At 37.5% G+C, this 14461-nt stretch overlaps 2 protein-coding genes across 8 annotated transcripts; both read right to left on the bottom strand.

The window, feature by feature from the left end:
* Positions 1–307: 307 nt before the first annotated feature.
* LOC131297906 (anaphase-promoting complex subunit 10) lies at positions 308–3601 on the bottom strand. Of its 3 annotated transcripts, XM_058323105.1 has the most exons (6): positions 3358–3601; positions 2319–2379; positions 2116–2208; positions 1895–1965; positions 680–784; positions 308–591 (listed from the first exon to the last, which is right to left on the bottom strand). In XM_058323105.1, the coding sequence occupies exons 1-6, from the start codon at positions 3537–3539 to the stop codon at positions 522–524; spliced, it is 582 nt and encodes a 193-aa protein (XP_058179088.1). In that variant the 5' UTR covers positions 3540–3601; the 3' UTR covers positions 308–521. The 3 variants fall into 3 exon arrangements, with proteins under 3 accessions (XP_058179088.1, XP_058179089.1, XP_058179087.1); XM_058323106.1 differs by lacking the exon at positions 680–784 and having other exon boundaries at positions 3358–3596; XM_058323104.1 differs by lacking the exon at positions 1895–1965 and having other exon boundaries at positions 3358–3596.
* A 4013-nt stretch (positions 3602–7614) lies between these two features.
* Positions 7615–10888, bottom strand: LOC131297905 (transcription factor HBI1-like). 5 transcript variants are annotated; one of them, XM_058323102.1, is made up of 7 exons: positions 10259–10886; positions 9810–10004; positions 9365–9499; positions 8927–8998; positions 8617–8799; positions 8389–8495; positions 7615–7835 (listed from the first exon to the last, which is right to left on the bottom strand). In XM_058323102.1, exons 1-6 carry the CDS (start codon positions 10634–10636, stop codon positions 8430–8432), a joined length of 1029 nt encoding a protein of 342 aa, XP_058179085.1. In that variant the 5' UTR covers positions 10637–10886; the 3' UTR covers positions 7615–7835; positions 8389–8429. The 5 variants fall into 5 exon arrangements, 2 of the variants coding, with proteins under 2 accessions (XP_058179085.1, XP_058179084.1); XM_058323101.1 differs by having other exon boundaries at positions 8590–8799; positions 10259–10883; XR_009190397.1 differs by lacking the exon at positions 7615–7835 and having other exon boundaries at positions 7848–8495; positions 8617–8771; positions 10259–10888.
* Positions 10889–14461: the final 3573 nt, after the last annotated feature.

The following is a 14461-nucleotide window of genomic DNA, read 5'->3' as shown; positions in this document are numbered from 1 at the left end:
AGTACCCGGTCAATTCAATCATCTTCTTAGGATAAACCTGCACTCTTTAACAGTTCCTCTGAATGAATGACTTCCAACATCCTATTAGTTTATCAGATTAACAATGATGGCATAGTCAGATTCAATGCATGTATCTATTCTCCTTGTTGATGATAAGCCCTCTCAAAACTCCCCTAAACCTAAGCCAAGCAAAACATTCCTGGCACCAAATTCTTGCTCGTGCCCAAATGCAGGTCTCCACAGCCAGTTTGATTCAACAGCATGCAATTATGTTCTCAGTACAAAAATGGATAATGGACACATAACATCTGAAATTTGGTTTACTTGCCAGAACATCAATCCTTTATAAGCTAAGCAACATACAACGCACAAAACAAGAAAGAAATTGAGAAAAAACAAATCTAGTTTCTCGCTGGTCTAAACAACAATATTCAACACCAAGGATCCCCTCCCTATCTTCAAATAATCAAATTCAGCAGCATGATAAGTGCTTCGCTCAACCACACATGATATCATGATTCTCATCTCACCGTTGAGTAAGTAATGAACTCCCTTGAGGTGAACTGAAAGGGTTGGCGAGGAATGGGGTTCCTGCAACAGAGCATGTGATGAGATAGTGCAGTTAAAAAACAGATAATCTCTTACTCGTGAAGAATAAAGTAGAAGGATTGTGACGCACAGTCGAGGCCCATAAACTTTTATCTGCCGCACATGGGTATCTCTTCCATTTAGATGATTCGACAATACAGCAATTTGCAACATGAAAGTATTGACAAAAGTTTCCCTGCCAAAGATGATTGTAAACATATATAGTTCGTAAGCTCACAAACTTTGCTGCAAACAATTCAAAACCAGTAAATACACGTATTTCAGAATTAGTCCATCTATTTCCTCAAAATGATCAAGGTGCAGTTCTCCAATGCTAGGAACAGGGTGCCTTAACAACTTGCTTGGATGTTAATTAAATTTCCTTTCGCCAAGCACAATGGAACCAAACAAGAATCCCCCAGTAGCCTTTTTCTGTAGCCTTCTTTAATATCAACCCAATATTAAGATGCAGAAGTAGACATATAGCCATTAAGGCTACAGGAAACACCAGATACTAAACACAGAGTACTGTAAGAGCATACGTAAAAATGACGTAAATTGACAAGAATTAAAGCAACACACCAATTAGAGGGAAAATATTGCATGTAGAACCTGGAATTCTAGCCTTAAAGAAGTAGCAACACATTCAACAAGAATTAAATCCATACATCGCATCACATTTGTTCTTTCCTCTTCACAACTGAAACAGTTCTTGTGGTGTGCATAGATTTTCGTCAATGGGAGATATACAGTTGTGATCTTGTAGATTAAAAGCTCTTCTTTACTGATTGGTAGCTTGAACTAGTGCCATCTTCAGTTAAAGGGGAAAGAAGGTTCTTTTTCTCTCCTAGATTTAGACCCATCCACAACAAGTATTTACTACTAGTATCAAATGATATGTTTCTCAAGTATTCCCCGTCCCCCGGCACTTGGCTTTCATTGGCAATCCCGGTTACCTCTCCCATTCACAATGCGGCTTCCAACTTTAATCATGATATCAAAAGAACAGGAAAAAAAACTATTATAAATGTTATACCAACCCAGTTGCACTAAAAAACATAATCTGTTGCCCAATATTTAATCAAGTCATCCAAATTAGCATCAGAGTTGAGATCACTGTTTTAGTAAATAAAGGCTGTCATTGTGTTTTATGTCCCAAATATAATCGACAATAGCAAATAGGAATTTAATCAATCCATCACAAACTTTTGAAAACAAAAAAAAACTAGCACAAAACGAAAATAATCTGCAACAAGTCAACCAATAACAATGACATGAATATCAGATCAAAGCTGATAATGCTTACCGAGGATCATTTCCAGATAATGATATGTAAACCCAACCAGTTGGCTTGACAAGTTCCACAGATTTTATCTCCTAGGTGCATTTGCAAGGGAAGAACCAAACTGAACTCTATGAAGCACAATCCAATAAAAAATTATGAAATAACAGTTCTGCACGTGTGCTTGTGAGCTCAAACTCATCCCAATTGTTTAGGGAATAACCCATCTTGATGGGCAAATTTACCTTCAAATTTTGGAAGCCATCACCAGCACGGATAGAGATCTTACTAGGCGTGTAGCTCTCATCAAGCTTGAAATCCACATAGAGAACCACCAACTGGAAAACAAGAATTTATACTCCTTAACATCAACAAACATGAAAAAAAAGATTACGAATGCGAGAGATAAAGACGATAAAAGTGTATGCAAATGGCATACAATACCTACTTGGAGCTTCACTTTCTTCTGAAATTGAATGTTTACAAGGTGAGGTTGGGCACCATCTGATCTGAATTGAAATAGCACACGATCAAGGTTTTTCCTATTTACGGCACACACATAAATGTGGGTGCGGCCATGGTACAAAGCCTACTGCCCACCGTGGGGATTCAAAACTACACCAAAATGATTCAGAACTAACAGTACAAATCATCATAAATTTTCAACAAACTTTCAACTTTACTCGACAACAAAAATCCAAAACCAAAAAGCTACAATGCTTTGTGATGCATTTGTAAAATGCCATAACCGCCAACATTCACCATAAAACCTCATTTCCTATGGGACGTCAAGGTGTATCTTTGTTTTTCCTCATGCCTGTCTGTCTGTGTGTAGTAAAAATCCATTTTACTCACATTTGCACCAAAACAACATTACAAAACTGGAGCTATGCATTATGATTGGTTGCGCACTTTACGATTCTTTTGTTGCACGTTGCTGTGGTATGATTTGCTAGTTCTTGGCGTATACATTACGTACTGTTCAACCACCAGGGGTGGTAGCCTAGTGGCTCATGGCTCACCCCAACTGGGTTTTGGGGGCCAGGAGGTCACATGTTCGAGTCGCAAATGCCCACTCGAACTTGGTGGTCCTGCGAAGTACGGCTGCGGTCCACTAGGGCGGTAGTTGCTATGGCTCTTTGGTCCCTTCCGGGTCCTGCGGCGGGTCTGGAGTCCCAATAGTCACGCCCAGGGAGGTTGATGTGCCCGGTCGCCCCCTCCTCCACCCTTTTTCTCGGCGAAAAAACATTACGTACTGTTCAGGATGTCGCGAATCAGTTGTGCGCGTGAAAAGAAGTTATGAATTATTGTGGTCAAATCCTGAAGTGTCTGGTTTTCCCGATTGAAAAATGTGGTTTAGTGTGCACATAGTGTAAATACAAGTATACAAATGCATATATACACACACAAACCGAGAGAGAGAGAGAGAGAGAGAGAGAGAGAGAGAGAGAGAGAGAGAGAGAGAGAGAGAGAGAGAGAGAGAGTACTGCCAGTAGGTATCGAGGTTGTCGTCGCGGAGAGAAGTGACGCCGTTGCCAGGCTTGCAAGAGCTGACACTCCAGGCGGCCTTCTTGGCCATTTCACGGAGGTCTTCGTCATCGATCGTCAACTGCTGGTTCCCACCCATGAGCTTTCCTTCTTCCTCCCCTTCCGATGATTCCGTCGCCATTCTTTCTTTCTTCCTTCCTTCCAAACTGATCGGATTTCTATCTACTTTATTCCTACAAGTCGTAATTTGAAAAGCCCTCCGATTTGGTTCAGAAGAAATAAGGATTAATTACACGGAGACCCCTTTTCCTATCTTAGAATAACGAATAACCCCTGATGATATAGAAATGTATATTTCGAACCCTCAACTTTTGTAATTGTGTGACTTTCGCCCCTTCAAAAGGGGTGCAGGAATACCTTGTATGATTCTATCCAATTTTGGTCTAAGAAAAAAAAGGAGAAAAGGGCACAAGTGGAATTGAGCAATGGAATTTGGAACTAATATCTATCTTCGTAAATTCCGTGACTATCAAGAATGTAACCTGGAACAAAAGTATTCCAATTCCATCAATCTGATTTTCATCTATCACTAATATTCTTATCACCAATGTTATAGTCAACACAATCAAAAAAAATTGTGGCGTGTGGAAAGGAAAAGAAAAGTATCTTTAAGTAATTTAACCAAAAAAAGAGAAAGAAACCGTATGATAAGCTTAAAACCGGTTGAAGAAAGTAGTTTGGTTTGGTTTTCCCAACCTATTGGTTCAGTTCAATTTTTCATTGTGAAAAAAAATTACTAGCTACTAGAACAAGTACGGTTTCGATTTTGGTCGAAATAAACCGAAGAAAAAGAATTGAACCGAACCATATATAATACTTACCGTAGCGCCAAGGGCAACATGTCATCTCTGTCAGGTGCAAGGGCGGAACCAGGAATTGGTTCTGCCCTGGGCTTACCCAAAAAAAATAAAATTTTGGTGGGCAAAATAGTAGTGTATATAATATGCATATAAAGCAATTTCTAAAAAATAAGACTTGTAATTCCACCCCAAATTTGACGCAATTTCCAGATTTTTTTTTTGATCCATTATAATCTAGATCTAAAAAAGTAAGATTGTAATAACCAATATTTTAAACCAATTTAAGCGCATCCGTCCGTGCTCGATCTGCATCAACTAAATTAGTAAAAATCTAAGCATATCAGTGAGTGTTCTGCATTTAACAATATAAGAGCAAATCTTCACACAATAGCCAGTACTTTGCAATTAACAACATAAGTACAAATCTAAGCACACGAGCCAGTGCTCTCCATAATAATGAAATATTTACCGATCTAAAGTTTCGCGATTCGAGGAATTGCTGGCTGAAATCATTTGGATGGTGGGTTAGGCCAGGCTGAATTTTGGATGGTGGGTTAGGCTAAAATTATTTAGACTGAAATTTACATATAAATTTTTATTTATTTTTTTGGTTTTTGTGGTAGACATGGGCTACAGCCCAAGGCAGCCCATGAATAGTACAGCCCTTGGTCAGGTGGTGCCTCCCACCAATCAAAACTTGCCTTATGGGTAAAATTTGCTGTTGAAAAGTTTGTCACAGTTTGAGGCATTAAATACCCACTGACACACATTTTTCACTCTCCACTACACAGCCTTCTCTCTCTAAAATAGGCATGTAAATCAAAAAATTCTTTTTTTTTTTTGAACTGCCCAAAATTGTGTAGACACAAAAAAACTTAACACATTTTACCACCTCATTTCCATTAACAAAAAAAATTTAACGCATTTTACCAATTGATTTCAATAATAAAGAAGTTTTTACTAATTTAACAACTTTTTCACTCACATACCCAGTAAAAAAAATCACTACCGCAAATAATAACTTGATATTTTTCAACAATTTATTCACTAACAAAAACACCTAACAACTTTTCAACCATAATTAAAACTCTATAAAATTTTCACTAGCGGAAACTCTCTCTAAGAAGATCCGCCCTGTTACGCTAAGATTTTTTAATTTTGCAACAAACTTTTGTGATTATTGATTCGTTTCAACGAGAAGAACAGAAGAAGAAAATTATGAATTTAATCCAAATATTTTTAAAAATATTCATCATAAAGCCCAAAAAATCAACTTAAAGTAAAAATTATGACTTTTTTACCTACAATATCCAAGATAAAGCCTCTCGGATATTACAACAAAAATATTAGGATAAAAGTAAAAAATACAAACTTTGATGGTTTTAGACTAAGTTTCAGTAAGTTTTTTTTTGGTTTTTTTTCTTTATTAAAAAAATTAAATTAATTTGTTCGTTTGCAACAAAATGGCTGTCGTTACCCAACAATTTTTTAGTCGTTACTCGGTGTTACCCAACAACTTTTTAGCCATTACCAAGCGTTACAGACGAGAGGAATCGAAAAAGTATATTTTTTACTTTTACCCTAATATATATATTTTAATATCCTAAGAGACTTTATCTTGGATATTTCCAAAATATTTGAGTAGAAATCATAAATTTTTATTTTAAGCCGACTTTTTGGAATTTACAAATTTTCTTTAGTAAGGACAAAACAAGAAAAAACTCAAAAATCTTAGCGTAGAGAGCGGGTCTTCTTATACTCCGTTCTACTAAGATACTTCTATTTTAAGTATTTATTTTCTAATTTACGAGATATGCCATTTTCTCATCATATAACACATTTAATTAAAAAAAATAAGTTTTTGGTCCTTTTTTTTTTTTTGGATACCCAGATCTTGGGTTCAATTTTTAGATCTACCCGCCTATTTTAGAGAGAGAAGGCTATGTCTGTGGAGAGAGAAGAATATGTGTCAGTGGGTACTATTGCCTCAAATGGTGGCAAACTTACGGACTGATTTACCCACAAGGTAGGTTTTTTTTTTTTGGGTCAAGCGAAAAATCAACACACAAGGTAGGTTTTGATTGGTGAGAAGCACCACTTGACATAGATGATAATTTCTATGAGTGAGACCCCAGTGACTCATAACCCGGAAACCTTAACACTGACGCTAGTTCTGTCTTTTCCAAGTTAGGTATGACAGCCTTTGGATATAAGGAAATAATTTCTAGATATTAATTTAAAGATTTTCCGCTTAACAAAAAAAAAAATTTAATTTAAAGTTTTTCCATGATATTATGTGTTTTCTAATCTTATTAGGCCTTTTTTGTTATTTTGGCATTATTAGGTCCATGGCTATGGTTAATATATTTTTTTGAACTGCAGTTAAATTGGCTTTTGGAATGAGTTATTTTGTCAATTTATATTTGTTGACCCGTTAGACTTGGTTGTAGACCAAAAACCGAATAAACCGAGGAAACCGGACCAATCTGAATAACCAAAACGGGCCTAAACCGAATTTGTTGGGACAGGTTTAATTCGGTTTTGAGATTTCCAAAACAAAGTAACTGCATGGTTTGGTTGCAAAATTCGTAAAAAATCAGAGCAAACTGAACTGATTTCACCCCCATTGCCATCTGAGTTCCTGGCGTACACGAAATTGTCGTATAATTTACACAAACATGAAATCAAAACACCAATGAATGAAAGATATATAGACTGTGCGCAGAAGAAGCACATAGGATAGGAGTAATTATCGGGGAAGACGTACAATGCTGAAGAAACTGTGGACCAATGAAGATCAAGCGGTTAGGTTAATTATGGTGCTTACTATCAAACCACTATATCTAGCACATGACGGAGCAACTGCAAAAAATATGTATGGATCTTGAATCTAGAGAGGGATTTGTTAAGAGAGAAGGAAATGTATGATATTTTTATCTCATGGACTAGTTTTTAACCGTACGTACATGATATGATAAATAAGTTGATGAGATTAACCGTCTCTATCTTTAGTAGTACTTAGAGCGCTTCCTATTGCTTTTGCGCTCCTTAGATTGTTTTACAAATATGGTATTCAAGCTCTTAATTTGCAACTACATGAGCAACGGCTACACAGTGAATCCGTGGAGGTCCATCATTTCCCTTGTATTTTCTGTTCCTCTCACGGTTCTTCCATAAATTGCTCCATTTTATAGCAATGTCTTTATCATCTTCCCTTCAATAACGTCCACCTTCCTTGTGCCTGCGCAGCTTAAAGTGAATTTTCACTATAAGCTAAAAACTCTTCTGTCCTTCATTATCAACATATCTAACTTTAATAGCGCTTGCGTTGTGGTACTTTTCGTCCCTTACACATGAATGCAAACATTCAAAAATCCACAATCCTTACCCCAAAAAAAAATCCACTATCCTCATACTATAGGAAATCCAACTTTGTTACAAATTTCAATGCTAATGTTACAACATTGTGTGTAAGTGCAGATTCATGTATTTGGTGAATTAGGCAGATCGGAGAGGCAGGGGAGAACATTACACAAAGAGAATCATGGGAATCTACAGTGATTGGTATCCAAAAATAGCCACTCCATCCTCAGGCTGTAACCATCAATGACTGGTGCCTGCATGCAAAACCATACTTTTCCTTCAGAGCTGAAGATCTAGAAGCAACATTTAACAATACTATTTCCAATTAGGAGCTTAGAAAGCATCAATTTACATGGAACTTTTTCTTGAGAATTAGTCCCCTTCGTTGTCTCTTTTTGGTTCTGCTAGATTGAAAATAGTCAAAATACCAATTTTCTTTGCACAAAACATTACACAAATATAATATGAATGCAAGAATGTAAACAAACGAGCTAGGCATGTGACGTTAGAGGCAATATCAGCTCCTGGAGACAAGACGAAAAAGCTTTGTCAACTGATAATTGTGCCTTGCTTGTAAATATCGATGAAGGTGCTAATGATTTAGGTTAGTAAAGCTTCCTTTGCAAAGTTCCCAATGCTTCAGACTTTCTCATATTAGGATAGTAATTGTACTGGTGTTAGTATTCTATGTAGGGATTCAGCCCCTCTTGCTTCATCCTTACTCCTCACTAGTCTTCAGTCCTTACCGACCATCCCTATTCTCTTTAGTTCATTAAAACGAAATATTCAAATATCCGCGCCACTCACCTGTAAGTAGTGGAGATTGGTAGTAATACAATTGGCCCTTCTCAATGGAACTCAGTGGTGTGAAGAGTGTGTATATCAGTTTCCCAAGTTGACAGGGGTTGAATTTGCTGCAATGTGAAGCAACGCACAACAAAAGGAATCACTAGTATATCTAAAACAGGTGGTGAGATGGAATAAAAACTTGGAAGTTGAGGAAATTACGTGAAAGTGGGATGAGTCCAAATAAACCTTTGGAATAGACAAAGAAGAAGAGCTTGTGGTGCTTCTCTGAGGAGCAAGTTGCATTGGATTTATTGGCATATCAATCCCATAAGCAGCAGCTCCCTTTTGCACTTGACTAAACTGGTAGGCCGAATCGGCCATTTCAGGAGGTGCAACGGCTGCTGGAAAACTGGTGACGTGAGCAGGAAACTTCATTGCATAAATTTTTATAGCTCAAGTCAGTTATAGAATAAGCATGATGACCTTCAACCCTTGTTAAGTCACCGATCAGTCTAAGATTAAGCCAATTCTGGGGAGTTCTGAAGTTCAATTTGACCTCTTCCATGGAGAATCTATCCATGTCGAAGTCAAGTATTGGATTCAAGGCAGCTAGTTTCATCGATAGGAACTGTTACAAAAACCAGCAGAAGCATGTAATTAGTCAGAACTGGCAATACGGCTGTGGTTTGGTTTCCCCAAAACATCTGACTTGTTTCTTTCTTTCTTTTTTTGGAATCTTGTCATTTCGGAAAAAAATTCATTGTTCATCATATGTTTTATTTCTGTACAAAAGTTAAAAAGTGTGGTCTAATTTGGAACAAATGACATAGCTTTAGAAATTAGAAGCCAAAATTGTGTTGTCTTTTGGGGATCTTTCTCAAACATGGTTCAAGACTTCAAGTGTTCTTCTTTTTCAGTTAAACCAAACTTTTTGACATCGGCAATACATAGCCTAAGTAGACTAATAAGGTGGAAAACAAAAGCTGGAGATCACCTCAATTTGTCTTTGAAGAGACTGCACGTAGTTAATAATTTCGTCGAGCATCCCAGCCTTGCCTGTAACTTTGCTGCACCCTGGAACTAAATCTTGCAGACATTTCATCTTCTTGTTTATTTTCTCCCTCCTCGCCTATTAGTCCATCAAAAAGACAAAACAAAACAAAACACGTAGCCCTTACTGATGTATTCTCCTACGAAAGCAGAATTCACATTAATTTGTAACAACTACTACTATTATCTTTCATTGGTTCGGTATTTTTTTCCCTGGTTTTCTCCCAATTTTTTTTTCCCGTTTCTGGAATCACAAGGCTGTTCTAGTGGAGGTTAGGGAGGGTGCAAACATAGTTGGATGTTTCCCCCTTCACTTTTGCCTTCCAAGTTCCCATTTTGTCTTTGTATATTGTTCAGATCTTTATCAAAAAAAAACAAAAAAGACTCACTCTTTCAGCCAAACTGTGGCTATCCGTGGCCTGACCGCAGCGTGCCCTGACATGAATGTAATCAGGCTTCTGAACATCAGAAACCTTCGAATTGTTGGTTGAAGTTTCCAAATTAGTTGTTTCTATTGCAGCAGATTCTCCCTGCCTTACTTCTACTCCAATCTCGTCGTCATTACAGCACTCTTCTACAATAAGCTGGTATTGCACAAAACAGTATGATACAATTATTATTTCACACAATGTTGAATGGGATTCCAATCCCTTTCCCTAATAAAATGTCACTTTTGCCGATCAAGAAAAAAACGTTGAATGGGATTGAATTAGAAATAAACAGCAGGGGGCCAGAGTCAGAACAAGGACTTCCTAAACGTACTTGTTTGTTGAAAGAAGTACGGAAAGTGAACCAAGAGAAACAAATTAGTTGCAGTAGAGTTTACAAACACACGAACCTCATCGGCTTTCCTCTTCTTCAAGTTAAGTCCTACAGAAAAAGAGTGATTAACGTCCGGAGAACCACAAGTCACCAACTGTAAAGGCGCAATACTAATTGTATCGCCAACGAACTCAGTTCCGGCCAACTGGAGTTCTCTGAATGCAGGAAACATACTTCCCAGGTACTGATCGGCATTCATCGAGCTACTCATCAGCTCTTGATATACCATCGAATCATCACTGATGAGACTCTGAAGCCGAGGCATTGCGTAAGATTCAATTGCATTGTTGTCTTGTCTCTGGTCCTCATGCTGACGGCTGAAAATAGCTTGATGTCTCTGGAGCACAGTCATGTCCGTACTGTTTCCGGTGAAGGAATCGTCCAAGTGTAACATGTCCAATGATTCAATGAAGCTTTTGTAATCAAATGCAGTTCAGATCACAGAGATTAGATATATTGTTCCAGAGAGAGAGAGAGAGAGAGAGAGAGAGAGAGAGAGATGCATGCAAAGTTGGAGTTAGAGATGGGCTTAAGAAGGGCGGGGTGGTCCCTACAACTATTGGGGAAACAAAAACCTCCCAGTTCATGAGCTTCCATTCCATGCAGTAAAACAAAATTTGTGGCTGTTAACCATAAGGTTCGACCTTGTAGTTAGTTAACAGCCACACGTTGTGGGTTACTTTTTTTAAGTCATTCGATAATTCAGCCACATATTATTCTGGAAGACAACCGTGCTTCTCTATTTTAGTATTAAAAAAGTGCTCGATTTCATCAAGTTGAAATCAAGATAGGAAAGGAAATGTTTGCTATCAGAAATAAGACTCAAATCGGAACTTCACATCCTTTAAGTAATTTGTTTTTCATATCCACTAAGACCGATGCTTTGTTTGTTGTTATAGCTGCACAAGAATTTTTGTTGCACATCCTGTCCTTGGTAGAACTGTTGCAAATTGCAATGAAAGTTATTCAGGTAAATGTTATATTTTACTTGAAAATGAGAATTGGCTAGGAAAAGTTTCTTGTTATTAGCCAGACAGATAGTTAGGCTGTATTTTAACATAGGAATTGACCAATCTGCACAATTCAGGTTTTGTATCTTGTTGGTGGTTACGACTTTCAGCAGTTGTTTCTATCTGTCAGTGTCTGCTTCTCAATGCTACTGGTTTGTTCTACTTCAATCTGGTTTTTGTTTTCCTATGGCAACACACATGTAGTCTTACATTTGTTCACGGACTAGTTTGTATGTATGTTTTTTTTTTTTTTTTGCAAGTTCTATTACGACAATTAAAGGAAAAACCATTTTCTTTGTATGAAATTGATTGCCTAGGTTATTGAAATATATTGGTGACAGAGAATCAGAGATAACCTTAGAACTATGAAAAGCACTGCAATTCGCGCTGTGAATGCTCTAGCCTAGGCAGCATGAAGCAATTAGAATTGCAATCCAGGGCCCAGGCATATGACTTGAAGTTTTCTGTACCTTGTGCTTTTTGTTTAATTATCTCCCCAATCAGGCATTCCAAATACAAAAAAAGTGGACCAGGACTTCCACATGCAATGTTGAGAGAGAGAGAGAGAGAGAGAGAGAGAGAGAGAGAGAGAGAGAGAGAGAGTACAAATGAAATGAGTATGGAGAACTTGCAACAAGAAGCATGCACTTAATTATTCAATATAGGATTGAGCATATACTAATATAAGGAGCAAGTTTCACCGCCCATGAAGAGGAATATAAATATGCCTGGATTATGTTGGAGGCTAACTGACGATATCATAACTGCCAAACAAAATCCCTTCCCCCACCTCATTTCTCACTCCGCCACTCACAAGTGAATGTGTTAAGAAAAGCAAAATGATGTATTATTGATCATGTATCAAACATAACCTTAGTATGCCGTTATACAGGCTACAATGTTTTTTGTCACTAAGAAATCTAAACCAAATAGAAAAAATGCATTATAAAGAAATCAGCCCAACTAGGAAACATGAATAATAGAACCTACAAAACATGATAACATAATGATAATATTTCTCAATATTGTATTAACGGAATGTAGGTTGCCTTTCCCTGCCTTCTATCTGCTCTGTTCTAGTCCCGCATCCACTTCAAAGGCTGGTCAAAAGGAATACTACTATTTAGGTACAAAACTCAAACTAAATGAGAATCCTCACGCAGTGCAAAGAAATGAACGGTTCATAATGCGACGATGTATTTTTTTTATTTTTTTATTTTCAGGACACGTTAATATCTCTTAGAAATGTAGCATTGCAAACTCGGTTTTTCAACCCGAGTTACAGAACTTGCTTGGACTACTAAGTAAAACTGTACACTATGCAATTGATTTATCGAACTGCAATTGTCTTTTTCTCTATACATTTCCACTTGCGCAACTCGACTAATCCCGAGCTTTAAAATTAACTACTGAACAAACCTATAATCAATATTTTTTGTTCTGGTTTTTTGGCGTCAATGGGAGACGATCCTTCGTTTGAATTTGTTGATTTAGGCCTTGAGCTATCTGGAGCCATCCCTTCTAGTTTTAGATCAAGTGATCGTTAAGAACTTTTATTTTCGAGAAAATGTAAACTACATACATGTGAAATGATATAGTACAACGAAACACACAACATCCATAGAAAACGACCCAACAAACAAAGGATTCAAACAAAACAAACGGCTCAACGAAACAAATTAAAGACCCAAAACCCTTGTAAAAGACTTCAGCCTGGCGATGTAGCAACCCTCCCCGTCGCCACGGAATACACGAGAGATAAAAGAAAATCAATGGCATGTACGGCATTGAGGGATACAATATGTAGGGTCGCCATAGGTGTCCTCTATAACCTTTCACGTTTGTGTTTAGTTCGGGGTGAGATTTTGAAAAGGCTTGCCACTATGGCATTGAGCTTTGTGGTGGGCTTTTGTCTTCCATTTCCGATTTCTGGGTCGCAAAGCATAAAAAGGGTTGTAATCCTCGAATCGATTCCTCCGGATGGCCATGATTCCGTTAATGTTGGAGTTAGAGGCGAATTAAACAGAGATACACGCACACATGCATAAAGCCAGGGGTGGGGCAAAAACACAAAATCTTCGATGCAGAAAGATACGGTGTGGATATGGAGGGGTCCGTTACATAGTATTAGTTACACAAAAGTAGTATATAATAATGAGAGAGCTCTTGGCATTTACTTTGAATAATTTCGGAGTAGCTGCCTCATTGTGGCTTGGCTTGTGGGTAAGAGGGGGGATGGGTTGAAGGTAGGTTTAGATAATTTTGGATTTGTCTCCAATCTATCATATGGGTGTGTCTCGATTCCTTGTGTGTTTAGGGTCTCCATGGCCTACGAGCCAAGACCATTTTTCTCTCCCAACCCCACCCCTCATTTCCTAGTGTCCCCCACCAACCTCTCATTTTACCTACTAATTAAGTACTACAACTCTAATTGACACTTGGCAAGCCCTTTCGTCCAAAATTCTCGTTCATTACCATTTTCCATAAAAAGGCTATATAGATATAGGTTAGGGCAAAGTTCATTTTGACCCGTTGCAGTATAAGTCATGTGCGGATACACCCCCTATGGTTTACAAGTGTGCACATAAGCTTCTGTGGTTATGAAAATATGCAGATAGACCCCCTGCCGTCATGTTTTTCATCCATATTAACGGACACAATATTAAAAGACCGATATACCCTCATCATGTCCCTTGATTTTTCTTCTTTTTTAAATCTAACCACACCATCCCCTATACCAAAAATTGAACCTAAACCGTTGATATTGTAAATTTTGATGAGTACTATATCTTTACCAAAATTCAAGTCAATCAGAAAATGACAAGCTCATGGTCGAATCGATTTTGTTATGAAATTAAAATTTCAAATTTGAATTTACTAAAAATTAGATCACTGAGTTATTGATGTCTCATCGAGATGATTTTTTTATAGAGATACTCTATTCTTTATTTAATACATTATAAACGACTCAGATTACATTCTAGAGGCGTGTGAGATACACCTCAGTTAATATGGATGAAAAATATGACGGCAATGGGTCTATCCGCACAATTTTAAAACCACATGGGGTTATATTTACACTTTTGAATCATAGAGGGTGTATCCGCACATGGCCAAAACCACAGGGGGTGAAAGTGGACTTTGCCCTATAGATTAATTGATATACTGATAATAATTAAAGCAATTAAGAAAATAATTTGAAAATCCAA

Source organism: Rhododendron vialii, chromosome 8a (genome assembly GCF_030253575.1).
Source record: "Rhododendron vialii isolate Sample 1 chromosome 8a, ASM3025357v1".
NCBI classification, from domain to species: Eukaryota; Viridiplantae; Streptophyta; class Magnoliopsida; order Ericales; family Ericaceae; genus Rhododendron; species Rhododendron vialii.
Note: the sequence above shows the minus strand (reverse complement) of the source record. Positions and strands in the feature narration are given on the sequence as shown.